Source organism: Lissotriton vulgaris, chromosome 6 (genome assembly GCF_964263255.1).
Source record: "Lissotriton vulgaris chromosome 6, aLisVul1.2, whole genome shotgun sequence".
Taxonomy (NCBI): domain Eukaryota; kingdom Metazoa; phylum Chordata; class Amphibia; order Caudata; family Salamandridae; genus Lissotriton; species Lissotriton vulgaris.
In genome coordinates, this window is record NC_141694.1 from 1901526828 (window position 1) to 1901551342 (window position 24515).

At 47.1% G+C, this 24515-nt stretch overlaps 1 protein-coding gene and 1 pseudogene across 3 annotated transcripts in view; both read left to right on the forward strand.

The window, feature by feature from the left end:
• LOC147709847 (NACHT, LRR and PYD domains-containing protein 12-like) overlaps positions 1-24515 on the forward strand; it is a 275583-nt gene that overhangs the window by 192409 nt on the left and 58659 nt on the right. For all 3 annotated transcript variants that reach the window (XM_086928309.1, XM_086928307.1, XM_086928308.1), the window contains exon 10: positions 437-607. In XM_086928309.1, coding sequence (XP_086784435.1) covers positions 437-607 — 171 coding nt within the window. The remainder of the gene's footprint in view (positions 1-436; positions 608-24515) is intronic.
• Positions 17107-18775, forward strand: LOC147709848 (uncharacterized; annotated as a pseudogene).

The window sequence follows — 24515 nt, forward strand, 5'->3', positions numbered from 1 at the left end:
AGTTACTGTCTTACCTCTACATGTGATGTGTGTGCCACTGGTGAGTTATTGTCTTACTTCTACATGTGATGTGTGTGCCACTGGTGAGTTATTGTCTTACTTCTACATGTGATGTGTGTGCCACTGGTGAGTTACTGTCTTACCTCTACATGTGATGTGTGTGCCACTGGTGAGTTATTGTCTTACTTCTACATGTGATGTGTGTGCCACTGGTGAGTTATTGTCTTACTTCTACATGTGATGTGTGTGCCACTGGTGAGTTACTGTCTTACTTCTACATGTGATGTGTGTGCCACTGGTGAGTTATTGTCTTACTTCTACATGTGATGTGTGTGCCACTGGTGAGTTATTGTCTTACTTCTACATGTGATGTGTGTGCCAATGGTGCGTTACTGTCTTCACTCTACATGTGATGTGCTGTTTTCTTCCTCTGCAGTTTGTGGCTCTGCTCCCTCACTGCCCCCTGCTGTCCAGGTCTGGCCTCTGCTCTCATGGCCTCTCCAGCTCTCACTGAGTTGACCCTCTCAAACAACAACCTGGGAGATTCCGGGCTGCGGCTCCTGTGCAATGGACTGAGGAATCCAGGCTGTAGAGTACAGAGGCTGTAGTAAGTAAACACACTTTTCCGTTGAATGACCTTTGTATCCCTTGTGGAAACTCACCCTCTCATCCCCCCATTTACCTCTTTAGTTTACTCTTCTCTAACTCGAGATGTCAACCTTGGCTGGTAGGTTACTCCAGGCGCTCCTCGAGTGTCACTCATTGCTTCGTATTTAACATGAACATCTTTAGTCACAGCGCTCACTCAATCGTGATAACTTTTCTAAAGTCCCACTGTCTATAGAGAAGCTCTTTGTCATGAGTTGCCTTGGAAGGATGTCCTTTCTTGGATAGCTAAGAGTTATATCCTGCCATATTGTTCATTTTGAATGTTTCCACCAGTGCCCTGGGATCACCAATGGTCACTCATGACGCACTTGCATCTAGGTTCACAGGCTGCGTGTAGCAGACCAGTATGTATTGGAGTCTCCCAGGGATCTATCTTGAGCCCTATGCTCTTCAATCTGTATGTCACCCCATTGGCCAAGATAATCGGGTCCCACGGGTTTGAGGCCGTCTCGTATGCAGACGATACCCAGCTGCTGATCACATTTGGTCCAGACCCAACTGACACAACGATCCGGTTTAAAAACTGTATGACCCACATTGACAGCTGGATGGGCAAAAATAAATGACAGTTAAACAACAGCAAAACCAAGATGATTTTGTTCGGCAGGGCCGAAGATCTCTGGTCAAGCAGCTGATGGCCCCAGACACTCGGCCCCTGTCCATCCCTAAAACAAACTATCTGCAATTTGGGAATTACCATCGACAATAAGCTTTCCATGAACCCCCCTGTGAATTATGTACTGGACACCTGCTATGCCATGCTACGGAAATTACAAAAAATCTTCATGTGGATACCAACTGAAACGCGGAAGCCACTGGTGCAGGGCCTCATTGTTAGTCGCATGGACTATGGAAATGCCTTATTGGCCTCCATAAATGAAGATCTTTTCTCCAAACGACAGATTCTGCAGCCCGATTAATCTTGGATCTGCCTCCTAGTTTGCCATCCGGTCCCAACCTGAAACTTCTTCATTGGCTTCCAATTAGGAAGAGAGGGCAGTATACAATCCTGTCCTCGCACTGGCCCTGGTTATCTTGGAAAAAAATGGATAAAATACCAACCTGCTAGAACTCTTAGATCTAGCTCCAAACTTCTCTTACTTCCCCTGCGGGTTCGCACTGTGCGTAACGGAGGCCGATATTTTTCTTACCTTGCCCCTCATCTTTGGAACCAGCTTCCGCCCTACCTTTCGCCCATCCCAGACAACCGACGTTTCTGTAGAGAATTAAAAACATGGCTGTTCTCTAAATGAAATGAGACAGAACTCAGGTAGTGGAAGGGTCTGCTAGCGCCTTGAGGCCTAACAGTGATCTGTGCGCAATACAAGACTTTTTGACTTTGACTTCCTGTGGGTTGTTGCTCTCGTTGCAGTGTGATAACCTCTTATCGTTTGAAGACCCCTCTCTACTGCAGGATGCACCTCGTGTGTTTATTGCTTCCCCCGCAGTGCACTGGACTCCACTGGTCTGATAACCTGCAGTCACTGGGGATACTGGATTATACTGGAGAGACCGAGGCATGTTCATCTTTTCCCCAGTTGGAGGCGCCTACAAACTCCCTCAGCAACTCCATGGTCCTAGGACCGGCATCAATAACAAAGTGTGTTTCATGTGATTTTCCTTCTGTGTGGTGGACATGTGACCTTATGCGGTACGTCCTTGGTGAGGACACATTGTATTGCACTACAGGTTTGCGTGGTGGTTGAATGTCAGAAGGTTATAGACGTTAATAGTGTCACACACAAATATCAAAAGTAGAACAATAACTACCAAATATTGTGACGGTGAGTATATTCAGTTAAGTAGACATTCATTCACCTTAGCCCACTTCTATGTATTCTGAAGACAAAGGGTCAAGCCACATGTAGTTGGAGTTGAGTGTAGTAAACCCATCTGTACTCTCCTTCTCAGTATTCTGCCTGCTCTGTCTTTGCAGCATGAGATCAATCCTACGATCTTCGATCAGGGTGACGCCCATTGTTGATTCTCTATCATGAACCGTCCCCAGGGTGCGCCCTGGTGAGTCTATGAAGCGTCCCCAGGGTGCGCCCTGGAGAGTCCATGAAGCGTCCCCGGGGTGCGCCCTGATGAGTCCATGAAGCGTTCCCAGGGTGCGTCCTGGTGAGTCCATGAACGTCCCCAGGGTGCGCCCTGGTGAGTCCATGAAGCGTTCCGGGGTGCGCCCTGGTGAGTCCATGAACCGTCCCCAGGGTGCGCCCTGGTGAGTCCATTAAGCGTTCCGGGGTGCGCCCTGGTGAGTCCATGAACCGTCCACAGGGTGTGCCCTGGTGAGTCCATGAAGCGTTCCGGGGTGCGCCCTGGTGAGTCCATGAACCGTCCCCAGGGTGCGCCCTGGTGAGTCCATGAACCGTCCCCAGGGTGCGCCTTGGCGAGTCCATGAAGCGTTCCGGGGTGCGCCCTGGTGAGTCCATGAAGCGTCCCCGGGGTGCGCCCTGGTGAGTCCATGAACCGTCCCCAGGTGCACCCTGGTGAGTCCCTGAAGCGTCCCTGGGGTGCGCCCTGGTAAGTCCATGAACCGTCCCCAGGGTGCGCCTTGGTGAGTCCATGAACCGTTCCCAGGGTGCGCCCTGATGAGTCCATGAAGTGATCCGGGGTGCGCCCTGGTGAGTCCATGAACCATCCCAGGGTGTGCCCTGGTGAGTCCCTGAACCGTCCCCAGGGTGCGCCCTCGTGAGTCCATGAAGCGTCCCCAGGGTGCGCCCTGGTGAGTTCATGAAGTGTACCCGGGGTGCGCCCTGGTGAGTCCATGAACCATCCCCAGGTTGCGCCCTGGTGAGTCCATGAAGCGTCCCCGGGGTGCGCCCTGGTGAGTCCATGAACCGTCCCGGGGTGCGCCCTGGTGAGTCCATGAACTGTCCACAGGGTGTGCCCTGGTGAGTCTATGAACCGTCCCCAGGGTGCACCCTGGTGAGTCCATGAAGCGTTCCGGGGTGCGCCCTGGTGAGTCCATGAACCGTCCCCAGGGTGCGCCCTGGTGAGTCCATGAAGCGTTCCGGGGTGCGCTCTGGTGAGTCCATGAAGCGTCCCCAGGGTGCGCCCTGGTGAGTCCATGAACCGTCCCCAGGGTGCGCCCTGGTGAGTCCATGAATCGTCCCCAGGGTGCGCCCTGATGAGTCCATGAAGCGTCCCCGGGGTGCGCCCTGGTGAGTCCATGAACCATCCCCAGTTTGCGCCCTGGTGAGTCCATGAAGCGCCCCCGGGGTGCGCCCTGGTGAGTCCATGAACACTCACCAGGGTGCGCCCTGGTGAGTCAATGAACTGTCCACAGGGTGTGCCCTGGTGAGTCCATGAACCGTCCCCAGGGTGCGCCCTGGTGAGTCCATGAAGCGTTCCGCGGTGCGCCCTGGTGAGTCCATGAACCGTCCCCAGGGTGCGCCCTGGTGAGTCCATGAAGCGTTCCGGGGTGCGCCCTGGTGAGTCGATGAAGCGTCCCCGGGGTGCGCCCTGGTGAGTCCATGAAGCGTCCCGGGGTGCGCCCTGGTGAGTCCATGAACTGTCCACAGGGTGTGCCCTGGTGAGTCCATGAACCGTCCCCAGGGTGCACCCTGGTGAGTCCATGAAGTGTTCCGGGGTGCGCCCTGGTGAGTCCATGAACCGTCCCCAGGGTGCGCCCTGGTGAGTCCATGAATCGTCCCCAGGGTGCGCCCTGGTGAGTCCATGAAGCGTCCCCGGGGTGCGCCCTGGTGAGTCCATGAACCATCCCCAGGTTGCGCCCTGGTGAGTCCATGAAGCGTCCCCGGGGTGCGCCCTGGTGAGTCCATGAACCATCCCCAGGTTGCGCCCTGGTGAGTCCATGAAGCGTCCCCGGGGTGCGCCCTGGTGAGTCCATGAACCATCCCGGGGTGCGCCCTGGTGAGTCCATGAACTGTCCACAGGGTGTGCCCTGGTGAGTCCATGAACCGTCCCCAGGGTGCGCCCTGGTGAGTCCATGAAGCGTTCTGGGGTGCGCCCTGGTGAGTCCATGAACCGTCCTCAGGGTGCTCCCTGGTGAGTCCATGAAGCGTTCCGGGGTGCGCCCTGGTGAGTCCATGAACCGTCCACAGGGTGTGCCCTGGTGAGTCCATGAAGCGTTCCGGAGTGCGCCCTGGTGAGTCCATGAACCGTCCCCAGGGTGCGCCCTGGTGAGTCCATGAACCGTCCCCAGGGTGCGCCCTGGTGAGTCCATGAAGCGTCCCCGGGGTGCGCCCTGGTGAGTCCATGAACCGTCCCCAGGGTGCGCCCTGGTGAGTCCATGAAGCGTTCGGGGGTGCGCCCTGGTGAGTCCATGAAGCGTCCCCGGGGTGCGCCCTGGTGAGTCCATGAAGCGTCCCGGGGGTGCGCCCTGGTGAGTCCATGAAGCGTCCCTGGGGTGCGCCCTGGTGAGTCCATGAAGCGCACCCAGGGTGCGCCCTGGTGAGTCCATGAAGAGTTCCGGTGTGCGCCCTGGTGAGTCCATTAACCGTCCCCAGGGTGCGCCCTGGTGAGTCCATGAAGCGTCCCGGGGTGCGCCCTGGTGAGTCCATGAAGCGTCCCCGGGGTGCGCCCTGGTGAGTCCATGAAGCGTGCCCGGGGTGCGCCCTGGTGAGTCCATGAAGCGTCCCTGGGGTGCACCCTGGTGAGTCCATGAAGCGCACCCAGGGTGCGCCCTGGTGAGTCCATGAAGCGTTCTGGGGTGCGCCCTGGTGAGTCCATGAAGCGCACCCAGGGTGCGCCCTGGTGAGTCCATGAAGCGTTCCGGGGTGCGCCCCGGTGAGTCCATGAAGCGTCCCCGGGGTGCGCCCTGGTGAGTCCACGCAGGAGTTTAACCCTTGACTAGATGTTTGCTCCGGCGGTGTCATCAAGCGAAGAGGATGGTCTGAAGCAGCAGCCTGATCACCCCTGGACCGGCTGCTGGGGAGCCCTGTTGCTGAATCTGCTCACTGACATCTGCTCAGGACGACTCAAATCCATGTCGGATCTGGAGCTTCCTGGAGTCTTGACAGAGTATCTCTAATCAAAGTCCTTTTAATCGCCTGATCCATCCTGGATGTGACCGGTGCCGGCTTGTGTTCCTGGTGCCCCCACACTCTGGGGGAGGCCTGGGGTCTGGGAGGCGCCTGTTGCAGGGTCCATCTGGGAAGACGAGGAGCTTTTCCTGTCCTGGAGAGGAGACCCTGAGCATAAGATCCAGCCAATCAGAAGCCAGCGTGGGGAGTGAGTCCAGTGGACGAGGCTGCACAGAGCTCGTCTGTGTTTGCGCTGTAAATCCGGGGGACCGTCTCTTGCCCCCCTGGTGCCAGGCCGTGTCTCTCCTCTATGGTGAGCTGGTCTATGGTTCGCTGTTGTAAGTTACAGTGTGACCCTTTTTACAGGTCACTATTGATCAACGGGGACCTTCATTAGCGCTGTATCATGTTTTATCTGAATTCCAAAGCCTCTTCACCTCCTAAATAAGCTTTGACGCTCACCCTCCCTCCTGCTTGTGAGGCCAAGAGACACTTAGCGATACCTGGCATCCAGCGAGATAGATTTGAGTGCCCATGGCTGTAGGAGACCCATGATGACTGAGTGTTACTCTCCAGGGAGCTGAGTATGACCGAGAGGTAGTCATCAGGGGGTTGAGTGTAACTGAGCGGTACTCACCAGGGGGTTGAGTGTAACTGAGATACTCAGCAGTGAGCCGAATGTGAGTAAGAGATACTCATAACTGAGCTGAGTGTGACTAAGTATTTCTCACTGGGTGGCTGAGTGTGACTGACTGGTACTCACCAGTTTTATGAGTGTGACTCAGACGTACTTACCTGGGGGCTGAGTGCGCCTAAGTGTTACTCACAGTTTGTTTATGTTTATTGCATTTGTAAAGCGCAGCTGTTACCAAAAGAGGTAACCTGGCGCTGGGATAAAGAACTTTCTGATCCATGCTGGAAGGAGAGATAGGCTCGATGTGCTCGACAGTTAATAAGTGGAACTCAAAAGAGAGCTGAAAGTGACTGAGAGCTACTCACCAGTGAGCTGAGTGTGACTGAGTGTTATTTACCAGGGAACTGGGTGTGACTCTGAGGTGCTAATCAATGAGCTGTGTGTGACTGAGAGGTACTCATCAGTGAGCCAAGTGGGACTAAGAGGTGCTCTCCAGTGAGCTGAGTGTGACTGAAAGCTACTCACTAGTGAGCTGAGTTACTCACCAAGGAGCTGAGTGTGACACAATGTTATTCATCAGAGAGCTGAGTGTGACTGAGTGTTATTCATCAGGGAGCTGAGTGTGACTGAGTGTTATTCATCAGGGTGCTGAGTGTGACTGAGTGTTATTCATCAGGGAGCTGAGTGTGACTGAGTGTTATTCATCAGGGAGCTGAGTGTGACTGAGTGTTATTCATCAGAAAGCTGAGTGTGACTGAGTGTTATTCATCAGGGAGCTGAGTGTGACAGAGTGTTATTCATCAGGGAGCTGAGTGTGACAGAGTGTTATTCATCAGGGAGCTGGGTGTGACTGAGCGTTATTCATCAGGGAGCTGAGTGTGACTAAGTGTTATTCATCAGAAAGCTGAGTGTGACAGAGTGTTATTCATCAGGGAGCTGAGTGTGACTGAGTGTTATTCATCAGGGTGCTGAGTGTGACTGAGTGTTATTCATCAGGGAGCTGAGTGTGACTGAGTGTTATTCATCAGGCAGCTGCTTGTGACTGAGTGTTATTCATCAGGGAGCTGAGTGTGACTGAGTGCTATTCATCAGGAAGCTGAGTGTGACTGAGTGCTATTCATCAGGAAGCTGAGTGTGACTGAGTGTTATTCATCAGGGAGCTGAGTGTGATTGAGTATTATTCATCAGGGAGCTGAGTGTGACTGAGTGCTATTCATCAGGAAGCTGAGTGTGACTAAGTGTTATTCATCAGGGAGCTGAGTGTGACTGAGTGTTATTCATCAGGGAGCTGAGTGTGACTGAGTGTTAATCGTCAGGGAGCTGAGTGTGACTGAGAGTTATTCATCAGGATGCTGAGTGTGACTGAGTGTTATTCATCAGGAAGCTGCGTGTGACTGAGTGTTATTCATCAGGGAGCTGAGTGTGACTGAGTTTTATTCATCAGGAAGCTGAGTGTGACTGAGTGTTATTCATCAGGGAGCTGAGTGTGACTGAGTGTTATTCATCAGGATGCTGAGTGTGACTGAGTGTTATTCATCAGGGAGCTGAGTGTGACTGAGAGGTGCTCACCAGTGAGCTGAGTGTGACTGAGAAATATTCATCAGGGAGCCGAGAGCCACTACATTAGTCAGAGGCATAGAGGTTCTTCTTTGCCCCACTGTCTTCTCCAGGACATAATAAAACCAGGGAAAGACAAACAATGATAGTTTATGGTTAGCCAAACTGTTACATCCTGCTTTCTTTTCTTCTTTGTCCTTCCTTAGTGTTTCTCATTTCTATCTCTGCATGTCTCTATGATGTCATCTGTGTTCCAATTGTATTTGCTTGAAAGCAGGAACAGTTACATCTGGAGGCTGAGCTGAAGTCCATCTGCTCCTGGTGGGGTTTTTCCATCATTGTACAATCTTATTCTATTTATCTACCTGACCTGAATTTAATCTACAATAAACCTAAACTGTTACATATACTGGATTTATGGACATCAATTTATTACAATTTTGGCGACGAGGTACAGAACCTGTGCGTGGAAAAAAGACTGATTTAATGGAGATCTGCAACTAAGGAACTTAAAGAATAAGGAGCTAAGGGACTTAAAGACTTTTGGAACTACTGCAACTGAAGAATTTTTTTCAAGCCAAGAGGAGGAAAAGGTATTTTATGAGAGCACCCTGGTTAACCCCACCAGTGTCCTGTGTGATCTGGACAGCCTGTTTCCCTAGGGTGTTAGAGTTCTGACTGTGTGATTTGGCCTGAATCTGAAGGAATTATAACTGCATTAATTTGATCTGAATCTGAAGAGAACTTGGAGTGAACTATTAAGTTATGGCTTCAGTGCTTTAAAAAGAGACTTCCACTGTCTTCTTTTAAATACTCTCTTTCAAGAACTGTTCTCATATCAAGCTTCTATGTGTGTGAGCAGTGACAAGCATGATTTGGGTTTGGACAAGAAAACACGCGTCTAATATCAGCTGTACAGAAGTGATGCACAGTGTTTGTGTATTATTTGACAACTCAGTGGATGAGCAGCGTTTTTGTCCCTGCGGGAGAGATACAAGAATGCTGGCTATTGTGAGCAAGGGTACTAAGTTATGGAACACCCAGTTAAAGAAGATTAAACGTTTTTGTAAATTTCTAATCCAACAAGATAAGTACTTCCTTGGATTGTGAGCGCGTTGTGACAATACTGTGCATTTACTGGAAAAAAGTGTTTCCTGACTTTTACTGAAGTTCATCAACGTATTTAGGTAAAGTGTTTACCTTTGGTTTGGCTTAACGTTTTCGCGCACACGCGACGGACTGGAGCGAGCGGTTTCCATGGTTTCAGCCGTCACTACCTGGTGTTGTTGCCCAGAATTCCACGGTCTGGAACATGATGACTGCACACGCGAGATGACAACTAGCGTTACATCGCGTAACGTATGACGTCATTGGCGGCCATATTTGTTTTCTCATCGCGTTGTGAAGCAACGCTGCTGCTATCATTATCGCGTCTGGAATATAAATATGTTTTGGAGATAAAGGTACTGTTATTCTACATTTACGAGGGAAGTACTATGGATCTACGATTACATGTCATCGCGTCATCTGTATGCAGTGTGAACATATTGGAAGGGAATACGAAGTGCTGTTAAACATTTGAATCTGCTACTTCTGCGTTAAGCGACTGATTGCAAGCAAATACAGCAAGAAAATTGTTTAATGCGCTGTGCTGATTCTCTTCGCTGGTGTACACAGCTGATGTACATTTTTATTTTGGCAGAAAGACATCGCTGCTTTTGACTACTTTTCTCATGTTCAGAGGGAGGTGGTGGATTTTTATATATGTATTATTTGGGAAAGACTGCACATCAGTTTATTGGCATGTATTGTTTCACATATGAGTTGCATGTGTGTATTTTGCATGTGTGTGTTTTGCATGTGTGTACTTTACATGTGTGTTCTGGAACTGATAGAACACACATGTTCTATGATGGTTGAGGTGTTTAGTTATACTACAGTGAGATAGTATCGTTCTTAATGTGAGAGCCATGTTTGTGCTCAACGTATGTTGAGGTGCTCTGTAATTTCTATTCAGATTTCTGGTGTGTTAGGTATTCGATGGAGTGAGCCATTTTATGCTCAACGTTGTTTGAGGTGCTCAGTTGTTTTATTTAAATCCGTTGTGGATTGCATGTTTGACATGTTCATGGGGTGTGTACATGTGTATTTTTGGAAGGGGCCACATTTTGTGCTCATTTATTGAGGTGCTCCATTTTTCATTGTATTTTTATGTGTTTACGGCTTGCATCTTAGGATGAGCCATGTTCATGAGATTTCAATATTTTGAAGAGTTCTAGTTTTTTTTGCTGAACCACAATGTGCTCTAACTTTGTTAGAGGTGTTCAGGTATTCGGAATTTGTGAGAGTGAAAGTTGCTCTATATATACTAGGATGTGTACCGCTTTAGCGCTCTATTATATTAGAGGAGTTTCATTTATTTTCAATGTGAAGAGCCGCAGGTTGCTCATTTGTAGAATAGCAAGTGTTTGCTATCTTTGATGTTTAAAGAGCCGCTGGTTGCTCTTTTGTAGAATTCCTTGTGTTCGCTATCTTTTATCTAGTTTTTGAACCACTTGTAAGTGCTCTAAGTTTAGAGGTGTTCATATTGTTGTGTGTTTTAAGAGCTGTGTTTTGCTCTGTGATATGGATTCTGTACCATGAGGGTTACAGTATTTTCTATTGTACTTTCACTTTTTGTTGTTCTATCTCTTTCTTTTACTTTACCATAATTTTCCTGTGTTTATGCTATATGTTCTATTATTATCTTATTTTATTTTGTCAAGGGGGGAGATGTGTTACATCCTGCTTTCTTTTCTTCTTTGTCCTTCCTTAGTGTTTCTCATTTCTATCTCTGCATGTCTCTATGATGTCATCTGTGTTCCAATTGTATTTGCTTGAAAGCTGGAACAGTTACATCTGGAGGCTGAGCTGATGTCCATCTGCTCCTGGTGGGGTTTTTCTATCATTAGAACAACCTTATTCTATTTATCTACCTGACCTGAATTTAATCTACAATAAACCTAAACTGTTACATATACTGGATTTATGGACATCAATTTATTACACAAACCCAATGGCAAGTTGAACAACAGCATCTTCCAAAGCAAACAACACCGGTGTGTCTTCTTCCCATGCCAGGGTAGTCTACACGGCCCGTTGAATGGCAGCATCTTCCTAAGCCCCCGTCTTGTTTGTCTTCTCCCCAGGCTGGGGTAGTCTGCACAGCCTGTTGGGCATGATACAAGACCAGACGTGAATTGTAGGTTAGGTTCAGGGGGCAACTCTAAGTTTCCCTCTGTCTTGCATTTGCCATTAAATCCCACACTGGCATCAGTGTGGGTTTAATGTGCTGAGAAGTTTGATATCAAACTTCTCAGTCTTCAGTGAAGCCATCATGGTGCTGTGGAGTTCATAATGACAACCTCCCAGCACCATATACTCTTAATGGCATCACTGCACTTACAGTGCCCAGGAATGGCCCTGGGTACTGTAGGGGCACATGGCTCATGCACCTGTGCCCTTGTGAATGTGAATGTGAATGGGCTTTTATAGAGCGCACTTACACTCCAGGGAGCATCTTGGCGCTAGACATCACTGTCCTGAAAAAGGAGGGGGGAGCTGCTTAAGGTTGATCATATTCATAGATCCTGGTCTCTGAAAAAAAGTGTGGGTTAGATCAACGCTAAGCAGAGTGAGTCTTCGGTTTTAAAGATCCATGTTTTAAGCGTTTTACGGAACAATCTTTCAGAATGGATCAAGCGCATTTGTGGAGGGAGCTTGTTCCAGGCTTTGGCTCCAAGTACTCCGATGGATTTTCCACCTTTTGTGGTTAGTCTGAACTTGGGGACTGCGAGTAGGTTTAAGTTAGATGATCTGAGTGACCGTGAGGGAGTGTATCTTCCAAACCTTTGGGACAGGTAGGTTGGTCCCGACTGGTGGTAGGCTCTAAACGTGATGAGCAGGATTTTAAATAGCACTCTTTTGTGGATGGGTAACCAGTGCAGGGTTTTGAGTGCGTTTGAGGCAGATGATTTCCTGGGTAGTCTTAGTACCAGGCGGGCGGCGGCGTTTTGAACCATCTGTAGCTTGTGCAGAACAGCTCTGTTTGAGCCTGCATAGATGCTGTTGCAGTAGTCTAAGCGGGACGTGATGAGGGCTACTGCTACAGTCTTTCTAGCTGTTAGGGGAAGGAGGTCGAAGAATCTTCTAAGACCTTTGATGATATTGAAACAGGATCCTGCCACTGTACCTGCTTGTTGCTTAAAGGATAGGGCTTCATCAAACCTTATCCCAAGGTTGCGGGCCGATGTGATGGTGTTTGGTGGGATTTCGGCGTCTTGGGGCCACCAGTTGTAGGGGGAAAAAAGGTTGTTTTGGCCAAAAGGGAGGATTTCAGTTTTACCTGAATTACATTTTAGATGGTGCGTTCGCATCCATTCAAAGGTTGCCGTCAAACAGTTTCTTAGATTTTCCTCCGCTTTAGAGGAGTTGTTATCCAATACTAGGATGAGCTGGGTGTCGTCAGCGTAGGATATCGTGCAGATGTTAAAGGATGTGATGAGTTCAATCAGGGGGGTCATATAGAGATTGAACAAAACCGGGCTCAGGCTAGAGCCCTGGGGTACCCCGGTTTTTAAGGTTTTTTCATCCGAGCAGTAGTTTCCTAGTATGGTGACTTGCCTCCTATGACTTAGGAAGTTTTTCAGCCATTCGAGGGCGGTACCTGCTAGCCCTGACTCTGTCAGGCGGCCTATCAGTACGGTGTGTGAGACCGTATCGAAGGCCGCCGACAGGTCGAGCAGGATCAGGACGGCCTTTTTCCCTTGGTCCAGTGCCATCTTGAGGGTCTCTACAGTATGTAGGAGGGCTGACTCCGTGGAGTGTTTAGCCCTGAAACCAGCCTGGTTAGGATGAAATAGGTGGTTTTCCTCTAGATGTTTGGTCAACTGTTTATTTACTGCATCTTCGGTCAGTTTAAACAGTAGTGGGAGCAACGAGATGGGGCGAAGGTTGGAGAGCGTGGTGGGGTCAGGAAGGGGTTTTTTCTGCAGAGGTTTGACTGCAGCGAGCTTCCATACAGCCGGAATAGATGCAGTGGCCAAAGAGGAGTTTATGATGGCGTTTATGGCTGGATTTACCGTGTCCACTAGAGTGTGGAGCAGTAGTGGGGGGCATGGGTCAAACGGGGAGCCTGATTTACTGGAGAGAATTGCTTGACGGGATTCTTCGAGGCTGATGTAAGTAAAATTTTTCAGCTGGGGTTTGTTGTCAATTGGTCGTGTTGCGTCGTAGCGTGGGGGTTCAGGAGGGTCAGGGAAGTCTGTGGTAAGTTTAAGTATTTTCTGTTCGAAATAGTCAGCTATGTCGTTACAGAGAGCCAGTGAAGGTGGTATTTCTTGCCTGAGGATTCTGGGGTTCATAAACTCGTCAACAATTTTAAAGATCTGTTTCTGGTTATTGTTGGACCGATTGATTTTTAGAAGAAAATGGTCTTTTTTGGCGTTTTTTATCATAGAGTGATATGTTTTCCTAGCGATTTTATAGGCGAGGGCTTCCATTGGATCATAGTTTTGGCGCCATTTCTTTTCGAGAGCTCTGATCTCTGTACGTTTCACTTTAAGCTCGGGGGAGAACCAGGGTGCAGATTTTCTATTCTGTTTTTTTCTTACTTTGTCTGAATTGGCCGGACCACAGCACTCTGAGATCCAATTGCAAAATATTTTGTAGTCGGATTCTGTGTCTCCAGATAGCAGTGGTTTGGATTTCTCTGCGGTGAGCAGGAGGTTGGGTGAGCTGGCCAGCTTTTTCCAGTCTTTTTGTATCGGGACTTCGATTTTTAGATTGGTAGTATTAGACATTTTCTTGTTGGTAGTTAGATTGAAAGGAATTAGCCAGTGGTCGGTCCAGGTTTGGATCAGCGGGTTTTCGACAGTTAGGGTTTTGGTATTGGTGCAAATGCAGTCTAGTATATGACCTGCTTTATGCGTGGGCAATTTGGTCAATATTTCCAGTCCTAGGATATTGGTTAGGTCGTTGAGCCATATGGTATTGGGGTCGTTGGGTTTGTCTAGGTGGAAATTTAGATCACCCAAAACTGTGAAATTTGCGTATTTTAAGGTTAACGTGCTGAGAGCATCTTCGAAGCTTTCGAAGAAGCCGTTTTGGGGTCCTGGGGGGCGGTAGATGAGGGCTCCCGCGAAGGTATTTTCCTCATTAAGTTGGATGCAGAAACCCATACTTTCTGCCCCTTTTACGTCTGTGAGTTCAATGGTGGTGTATTTCAGAGAATCTCGATGGATGATGGCTAGGCCACCTCCTCTGAGTTCTTGTCTGTCGATCCTCTGAATGAGGTATCCTTGGGGGACAGTTTGGGCAATAATCGGGTTGCACCATGGTTTCAGCCATGTTTCGGTTATGAAGAGCATGTCAATGTCGTTCTCCGTTATGAGGTCAAGAATGTGCTCCCCATTTTTGCAGATGGACCTCGCATTGATCAAGGCTCCTCGAAGCGAGGTTGCATTGTTCATGTTAGGTAGCTGTTTTTCCGGAGTGAGGAGAGTTCTGCAATGGTGGCAGCATGCGGGTCCCAACCATGTCTCGGCATTGATAATGTTAAGACAGTGGTTTTTGCTGTGATTTAGAGCAAGTAGATCAGGTCGGGAATAGGTAAGTGATTGATATGTACGTACCGTGGGTTGGGCAGCATGACTGGCCCTGGGCCCGGCCATGGCACGGACGGGCACAGACGGGCTTGCCTTAGGCGCTCCCGCTGCGCTCGTCCGCTGCGCTTCCGGTGACAGCACATGATGTAGGGGGTAGGGGGGTGTGGCCTTCGGGGGGCGTGGCCTCAGTCCTCGCCGAGATTGGCGTTTTTGTCCTGGATATGATCGGTTACGAGGCAGCGCTAGTTCCGCTGCTCGCCGTGAAAATACACAAGGTGAGTGCCCTGGCGCTTTGCTAGCGCGTGGTGATTTTAAAAAACAGGTTATTTTGGTGACACAAAAGTAATTTTAGCAATTCTTAAAAGCTCCCGGCTTCCGCCTCAGGAGTGAGCGATTGTCTGACTTCGGCGCTAGTGGTCAGCGCGTTAAGTACTGCGACAGGGGGGCGTGGCCTTCGGGGGGCGTGGCCTCAGTCCTCGCCGAGATTGGCGTTTTTGTCCTGGATATGATCGGTTACGAGGCAGCGCTAGTTCCGCTGCTCGCCGTGAAAATACACAAGGTGAGTGCCCTGGCGCTTTGCTAGCGCGTGGTGATTTTAAAAAACAGGTTATTTTGGTGACACAAAAGTAATTTTAGCAATTCTTAAAAGCTCCCGGCTTCCGCCTCAGGAGTGAGCGATTGTCTGGCACTGGCATAGTGCACCTGGCTAGAGGGGTGACTGATGGATGACAGGGGGCTCTCACCTGAGGCGTGGCTGCTGGACACGGGCTGTACTGGAGGCATTGTCAGCGGGGCAGCAAGAGCGGAGGTCTCCCTTTCACGGCCGCCACTGCCAAGAGTCACCAGCTGCACACCTCTCGCGCCGCCGCCTCTGGACTACACTTCCCGGCAGGCTAAGCGGCAGCGCGCACCGCAACCGGCAGGACTGCGCCAGGAGGCGCATTTAATCAGCGCACATCCCGCGTCGCGGGACGCCAAGCAAAGCCCAAGCAAAGGGCGGGCCCTCTGTGGCCCTCGGAGGCCGGAAGAGGCTGGGCTGGGCCACGGACTTTGGTCCTGCATAAAAGGATTTATATACCCAAGTGAGACCTTTAATTCTGTAATCAGGGTAAAGTGCATTTGAAGTTTGTTTTGTTTTCCCATACAGTACCTAAGTGCAAAGCAAGTTTGGACGATGTCTAAATCCAAAACTGATAAAACTGCATCTGGGTTGGGCACCATGGACAATTATTTGGTAAAAATGGTGAATCAAATTAATAACAATCAAAGGGCCTCATTAGGTCGAGGGAGCCATCCTGTTTTGCATGAAGACATGCCTTCCCCACTGGTGGATTCAGCTGCAGTTGATATCCTAGATGTGGGCAATAGGGTTGTCATAACGGCTGAAGCGCAGGTTCATGCCGAGTTGAATGAAGATTTACCTGATATACCTATTGAGGCAATAGAGCAGCCACCGCCTGCCCCTAGACCAGTGAGAACTTGCAGAAAGTTACAAATCAAATGCGGGGGGAAGTACAGTAAAAAAAGAGTAGAAACAGTCCAATTAGTTCCAAATAGCTCTGCTATTGGAACTGATTTACATGAAGGTAAAAGTGTAGCTGGTACAAATATAAAGCAGGAGCAATTTGCCTTATTGATCCACACTATAGAAGCTAAGATAGAGGCAAAGATAGAAGAGCTGATGAAACCCTTGACATCTAAATTGGATACTGTGGCCCTAGAAGTTAACAGATTAGGTGGATTGATAGCAACACACTTGGCCTCAGCCTCGGCCAAAAGATCTAAGGCTGTGGACAAGGGTCCTGCTGGAGAGGGGCAGGGAACTGGTAGACTGAACTCACAGCAAACTAGCCAGCAAATAACTGTAATCGAAACTGCCTCACCTGATCTCACACCACCAATCGGCCAGAATAAACAGGCTACAGTAGATCCAGAGGGTAACCTGGATACGAGACAAGTAAAGAAATGTCGCTACATCAACCTTCCTCCTGATTGTGCACCTTATGTGGCTGTTCTAACAAATGTCCCGCCTATTGATTGTCACTCTGCTCAGACCTATGAGGAATCCCATGAATCACTAAAAAATAAAACAGTATCATGGTTGAATAAAATACCGGGCTTTCCAATCACATACTCTGATCAAATATTGTCAACGAGAAGGGTGAACTGGATTGACCCGTCCAGAAAGACATTTAGTGGCGATTGTATTATTGTTAATTTCAAACATCCCCAACACGTTGCAACAGTCTTATTAAGAGCGGCCACCTTAGTTTACAATGTGAACAGTGTATGTGTACGCCCACTTGGTTACTTCTACACATATCTAATTAAAACCCCTCCTTATCCTAGGAAAATCAAATTTTTTAATCCTATTCAGCCTCCGGCCCCTGAAGTAGCATATCTGTATAATGCTGATAACCATTGTATGAATAGGTACAATGTTGCAACGCAGAATAGATTTGATTTACTCTCGGGTCTGGAAGCGTGCGATTGACGTGAGGAATCTGAGAGACAGGGAAAGGAGAGATTGGCTGAAGTGGGATGTACGGAGATCACACGGATAAAAATAAGTAAAAACAATGTAATTTCTTGGAATATTGCGGGATTGGGTGCTTAAATGGAGGTTTGCAATTGGATTAGGTATATTAAGCAGTATCAGATTATCTGTTTGCAGGAGACTTGGTCAGTTGAATGTGAGCATTTCCTTGAAGGGTATAAGGCATTCTATGTCCCTGCAATAGCAACAACCAGGGGAAGACCTAAGGGGGGAATGGTCACGTTCATTTCTGTTGCATTATCTTGTAAAGTACGTAGAGTCTTAAAAAGTAATTCTGGAATCATTGGTTTAATTTTAACTGGAGAAAACTGTACGGCCGGTTTGGTCAATTTTTATAACGCTGTCAATCCATGCTCAGTTTCCAGTCAGATATTAGCACTGAATGTCTTTATTAGTATTTCAATGAAGGTTTGCCTCCACAATCTTATGATCATGGGTGATTTTAATGTCCACCCTTGTGGTGACCCCCTTTTGAAAAGTATTTTGGATTTGCATTGTGCACGATCCGAGGGTTTGCATTTAGAACACACCACTGAGGGGGGACTTTTTAATTATCTATTGAATGATCTGGATTTGACGCTGACCATGGCATTGATGGATCCTACCAAGTGTTTTGAGACCCCGACTTTTAAGGGGCATGGGAGGGGAACTTTCATTGATTATGTATTACTTACATCTTCAATGCAGTCCTTTGTGGATTCTTTCACTATCGAAGACAGTGAATTTAGTGATCATAACCCGCTCACTGTTCACCTGAGGGGTCCATCGATAGCTAAAGAAGGACCGAATCATATCACTGGTAGGGTGAGCACAACTGATGGGAGACGCCGACTAAAATGGTCTAAGATCAGCCCAGATCTGCTGTACAAAGACATTAAAGCCATTTGTGCTGATGAAATCATGGCTTGCACTCAAGAAGGGTCACAGCCGAGTAATGTCCTCAGTGCCTTCCAAAGTCTATCAGACAAGGTCTCCCAGCTGCTGTCGGCTCCAGCAAAGAATTTAGAGAATGTGGGACCAAGATGGTTTAACCATGATTGCTCTAAAGCAGCAAGAAATCTAAGGTTGGCACTGGTAGCTAAACCAAAAATAAAGGCGACAGTTCAACTGTGCCGGAAAGAATACAAATCTACCATTGCCAAACATAAGGAATCCCTAAGAGAAGAGGCATGGAGTGAGATCCTTGATCCCACTACTTTGCGGTGTAGCTCCAGATTCTGGGCGGTAATGAAGAAACCTTTCCTGGTCCAGGAGCCGGGTGACGGTTTGGAATGCTACATACCAAAGGAGGATTGGGAAGCACACTTCAAGCAACTATATTGCTGCTCGATAGATGAAATTTCCAACCCGCCCCTTGTAATAATGGTGAAATAATTAGTTTTGATAGAAGTGAGGTTACTGAGGGTATTGTGGGACTAACAGCCGGGAAAGCTCCCGGTCCCGATGGGATTCCTCCAGACTTATTCAAGTCTGAGCCAAATTTCTGGGCACCCATATTAATGCTGCTGTGAAAAATGGTTGTCCGCAATCATGGGGGGTTTCTACGATTGTCCCGGTTTTTAAGAAGGGGGACAAAGGTAGCCCACATTGTTATAGACCTATTTCATTAATAGACTCTATGGTTAAAATAGTAGGAAGAATCCTACTGCAGAGACTTTCAGACTGGGGGCTGGAAAACAACATCATGTCCATCTCCCAGTATGGTTTCTGCAGTGCCGCTCAACAGTAACTCAGTGCCTTAACCTCTTTTTAATATTAAGTAAGTACACTGTTGCTCAAAGGGGTACCATCCACCTCGCCTTCATGGACTTGTCCTCAACTTTCGACTGTGTAAACAGAGGAAATTTATGGCAGTCCATGAGGGTGAAAGGTGTAGATAGTGGAATTGTTGATTTTCTTGTTGATCTATATAGCAATACTAGAGCAAATGTGAGATACTCTCAAGATCTGAGCACAACAAATAATTTTGACATCAGAAAGGGTGTTCGCCAAGGATGTATCTTGGCCCCCTTCCTTTTTAATTTTTATATTAATGAACTAGATAGCTTGTTGCAGAACGTACTGGCTGACTGCCCCAGAGTCGGCAGGCGAGGAATTCCTGTACTTTTATACGCAGATGATGCGATTTTAATTTCCAGAACTGAGAGGGGTCTTCAAGCTCTATTAAATGCTTTTAAACTGTTCAAGACGGAAAGAGACCTTTTGATCAACAATTCGAAATCATTTGTTATGCAAGTTGGCCAACAAACAAGAAGGAACTTTTCATTTAAAATTGACGATGTAGTAATCCCCATATCAAAAACGTTCTCGTATCTTGGGATTCTTTTTGATACTAAACTTAACTGGGGTTCTCATCTTGCAAAAAAGAAAGGGGAATTGGTCAGGGTTAATGCTTCCAATTTTAATTTTGCATCGAAACTGGGGAACTTTATAATGCAAAATCAGTGGCAACTGCTATATATGGTAGTGAAATTTGGGGGTATGTTGCTGGTGAGTAGCTGCAGATTGCTGAAAACTTCTTCATGAAGCGTCTCCTGTGTGTCCCTGCAGGTACGTCAAATCTTGCAGTACACGAAGAGTTAGGGACACAATACCTAAGTGACACTTTTTCCTTACGCCCGTTGACCTGTTGGTTAAAACTGTGGTTGAATCAGGATATACCACTGACACATTTGATTGTGAGGGACTATCTGATCCAGGACAAGGGAATGGGAACCCCATGGATAAAATACCTGAAATCCAGCTTTGCTAGCCTTGGCCGTCTGGATCTGTTTGAACACCCAAGTCAGATTGTAAAGGGGGATCTGGAGTTAATTAAACGGGCCTTCCTTATGGACAGGAAGACCCAGAGGGAAGGAGTGGAGCTCCAGAAACAAAGTGTGAGAAAATGTGTCATGCTGAAAACGTGTGAAACTACAGAGCCGTATTTGACGGGCTCACTGACCTCTCATGAAAAGTTCCTGCTAACAAGGTTTAGGTTAAATCTCTTTCATCATCTGCTTGTCAGGCCAAAAACTGATATTTTTAATAAGTTTGCAGCACCCTGCGGCTGCGAAGGGGAAGTCTCCGCAGGATATGCTGCAATTTATATTTTTATGTAGGTTTTATGAATACCCACGCAAGCGCTATCTGGTAACCCTTTTAAAAAAACTTAATTTTACTCCGATCAGACCGGCATTTATGTATTTACAACTTTTGCATAGTGACAGTATTCTCCAAATTACTGAATTTTTAAAATTGACTGTTAAGCTGAGAAATTGTATGGACTGGTAATGGTCCCCTGCGATGAATCATTTTTTCCTGATTCCATTGTACGGAAGATAGCACATTCCTGCACCTTTGGCACTTTATCTGATATGTGTTTACAATTAATGTATTTTACATTGTTTTATTACTGTATATGTACTTTTATGGTTTTTACAAAAAAACGAAATAAAGTCTTTTATTGATTGATTGACAGGGCAATGTGTTTGTGGGCATGGCACACAGGGATGTGTGCCATGTCGACTCTTTGTTTAGTTCTGCACCAGGAAACTCAGCCTGCAAGACAGTGTGTCGGTGTCAGAGTACAGTGCCTCTAAGGGTGGCACAATAAGTGCTGCAGCCCTCAGGGGTCTTCTCTGGTCACAATGCCCCGGGGTACCTAGGTTACCAGGTGGCCAGAGATGCCAATTGTGTTTTAGTTTCAATACAGTTTTAGGGACAGAATATAGGCCCTAGGGCACCTGGTTGGCAGGAACCCAGGGCACACTCAGTCAAAGCACATCAGCAATTCATCAAAAAGTGGGGGCATACCATGCAAGATGTATGGCACTCTCTCACCCAGGTTTATTGATTGATTGGTTGATTGATGAGTTGATAGTGGCAGACGTGCGAATGCCAGGACATTGCATCGTTTGGGTAGAAAGTGACTAGAGATGGTGAATTTACAAGGCACCTTTTCTAACAAAGAAATATATATGACTCAGTGGGAAGGAAGCAGGGGTCAGTGGAGGAGGGCCCCTGTAGCCTGAGCAGCCACTCAGTGCCGCAAGCGGCCTCTGCACAGCAGCAGCTGCTACCCGGTGGGAATGCTAAGGCAGGGGTGTGGGGGGAGGAAATGAATAAAAAATCACTTGCCAGGTCGGCCGCCCGGTGTCTCTCCTCAAGTCTCTTCCTTCTTCCTGTCTCCGCCAGCAGCAGGTTGCACCCGTGCTCCGAGGCTCCCCTGAACCAAAAGACAATGCTGCAATGCAGCGTTGTGATTTCTCTGAGCGCCGTGGTTCGGTGCTCAGACAGGGACAGGAGGTCTGTGCATGATCCTCACCAGGCTATGTAAGGCAGCCTGGTAGGAACATGTAAAGTGCGAAGGAACTGTTTGGTCGGCCCAAGAGGGCTGGACAAGCAGTCTGTGGTGATCTGTAATTTGTACTGCTTGTCGTCATTCCATCACTGAACACAGTGATGTCACCTATGGGGTTTCCGAGTGCTGAGGATTCCACCCTAGTGTTCCTTGTGTGGCAGTTGCAGCTGCTGTGTCTCCCCTACAAGCTGGACGGCTCTCTTCTCTGCAATAAACCTACAACTTCAATCTCCTGTCTCCGCCTCATCTTTACATTGGCGACAGAGGATGGTCAGCTGTTCCTCAGCTGTCTCTTCAATCTTCATAACAACATCCTCGTTTAAATTGTTCTGAAGCTCAGGATCTTTTTACTTCTAGAAACGACACTCATGTGAGTACATTTACAACTTTCATTGCCTGCTGTACATGTTGAGAGCCATCACAGCCGCCGGACTTTCGTTCATCTTTCCTGCCATTTCGTTATCATTTATCAATTAAGCCTGAGCTGCGCTACTTGTGACTTTCTCTTGTGCCAGTCTATACAATCCAACGGAACATTGTCTCGACTGGCTGATTTCACCAAGGCTTTTTCTCCGCTATTTAAGTCTTTCTTACCTCCAGCTCTGCCCTTCCAGCGCTGCGTGTTTTCTCTGCCGCTTGTTCCTCTCCTTCCAAATTGCTCTTCGTTATGATGACGTCGTAGAATTCCCAACGTACCTCAGTCAAGCGCCATCACGTCTCACGCATGCTGGTTGTCATAGCAATCTTCAATCGTCACGACGCTCACGCTGTCTGTCAGCTGCCACACGTCACAAAGCATTATTCGTCACAAAGGCTTCATCCCTTCTGCATCCAAGTGCTCATTGTTCCTGACGTGCACAGCTGACCAGCTCAAAAGCTTTTGTTTCCGCTGATGCACACAGCCATTGATTTCTAGTACTCTTCATTTACACACTGATGTAAACAGCTCTTGTACACATAAAATTGTATTTTTCATGTTAACCTGCAAAACTTTAGCACGCCGCAAAGAGCCTTATCACGCTGATGTGCACAGCTTTGGCACGCAGAAAACAACTTTTCTCACGCTGATGTGCACAGCCTTAGTATAAAGAAAACAGCATTTTCGCGCTGATGCGCACAGCCTTTACACACAAAAACGATATTTACACGCTGGTGTGCACAGTTTCTGCGCACAACAAAAGAACATCTACACATTTGTGCTGTAGTACACAACTTTAATTACTTTGTTCATTGATAAACGCTGTTCTTATCCTAAAAATTTATCTACAGTATTGACTTTTATTTCCTCTTTTGTTCTTAAGTTATACACTTTTCAAAGACAGTTTTTTTTTCTTCTACAATTTTTTTTTCTTTCTTATTTCAATTCCAAAAAAAAATAGAAGATTTCACGATGCAAAGTGTCACTCCTCCAGCTCCGTTTCTTCAGACACCTGGTGATCCTCCTCTTGAATGGAAACTCTGGTTAAGATCTTTCATGGCCTATTTAGGTGCAATTGATGGTCTTAGATATCGTGCTGAAAGAAAAAAAAGTCTAATGTACTATCATCTTGGTGTTGAAGGCCAGAATGTTTTTGACCATTTACCCCCTTTTGTTCCGCCTCCTGGTGAAGCTCCAGATGAATTCGACATAGCTATAGCCAAATTAGACAAGTATTTTGTTAAAACTAAAAACATGGTTGTTCATCGTTACAAATTCTTCACCAGGGCTCAAAAACCTGAAGAAAGCATTGACACCTTTGTTACTGCTTTAAAAATACTCGCTTCCAAATGCGAATTTGATAATTTCACCTCACAACTTATTAGGGATCAACTTGTTGCACGTTGTTCGTGCAAACAAATTCAAGGGAAATTATTAACTTGCAAAGATCCTTCTCTGGATAAGGCTATTGACATAGCTAAAAGTATAGAGACATCTTTGGAGGATTCTAAACAATTGGAAGTTACTCTCTCCAATACCTCTATTTCAAGTGCAGTCTCTACTAAAGCGTCTATTTCTACCAAGACACCTAATTTTATTCCTCGTGACACACGTGGTTATTTTAGAAGAATGGGAACTACTGGTACTAGAAGACCTTTTATGCCTAACAGACAATTTAGTCAAAGTACTTTTTGTTTCAGATGTGGCTCTACTTACCATATTTCAAATTTCAAAAATTGTCCTACTGTCAACCAACAATGCAGCCAATGTGGCAAAAATGGTCATTTCTCAAGAGTTTGTATGAGAGGTAGAAGAGGCAGTGTGCGGTGTTTCATGAATGAGAGTGATTCTTCCCCTGATTTAAATTCTCCAGAAAATTCATCTGAATATTCAGAATGTGATGTAACTACTCAAGAGTATGTAGTCATTGTGAAAGACAGTGACAATGTCAGCCAAACATTTCATGTCCCTGATCCCGAAGTTGACACCATTATTGAAAAACATCATGTTCAATTACTTGTAGATACCGGAGCTCGTATCACTATTGTTTCTCACGATAAATACTCTCATTTTTGGCAAGATAAGTGTTTACTTCCCCCTGATGTTCTAACTGTGGCTTTTGAAGGGAGCAGAATTCATCTCTTAAGGTTATTTCTGGGCTGAAATCTCTATTTTTGGCAAATCTATTAAGGGGAAGGTTTATGTTGCCAAGCGAGGCATTAATGTCCTTGGTCTTCTACATCAAGCTGAATTTGGTATCACTATCAAACCTGGTTTACCCAACCCTGTATTTATTGAAGGGTGCAATCTCCCTTGTTCTACGTCTTCATTTTCTGTTCCTGTATGCAACATTTTGGATGGTAAATTGTGGGAGTGCAAATATGAGAACATTTTTGAAGATCGCCTTGGTAAAATCACCAACTTTCAGCATTTTATTAAAGTCAAAGATAACATTACCCCGGTCAAACACAAACTCAGAAATGTCCCACTTAGTATTAGAGAAGATTTGTCTAAACATCTAAAGTCACTATGTGAACAAGAAATTATTGAAAAAGTAGAATCCACATTATGGCTTTCTCCCATTGTACTTGCCAGGAAGAGGTCCGGTGACCTTAGGATGTGTGTGGATTTGCGCAGTCTTAATGAGGCCATCTGGGTCGATGGCTTTCCTCTTCCCCGTATTGAGGATTTAATAGCAAAGGTAGGCTC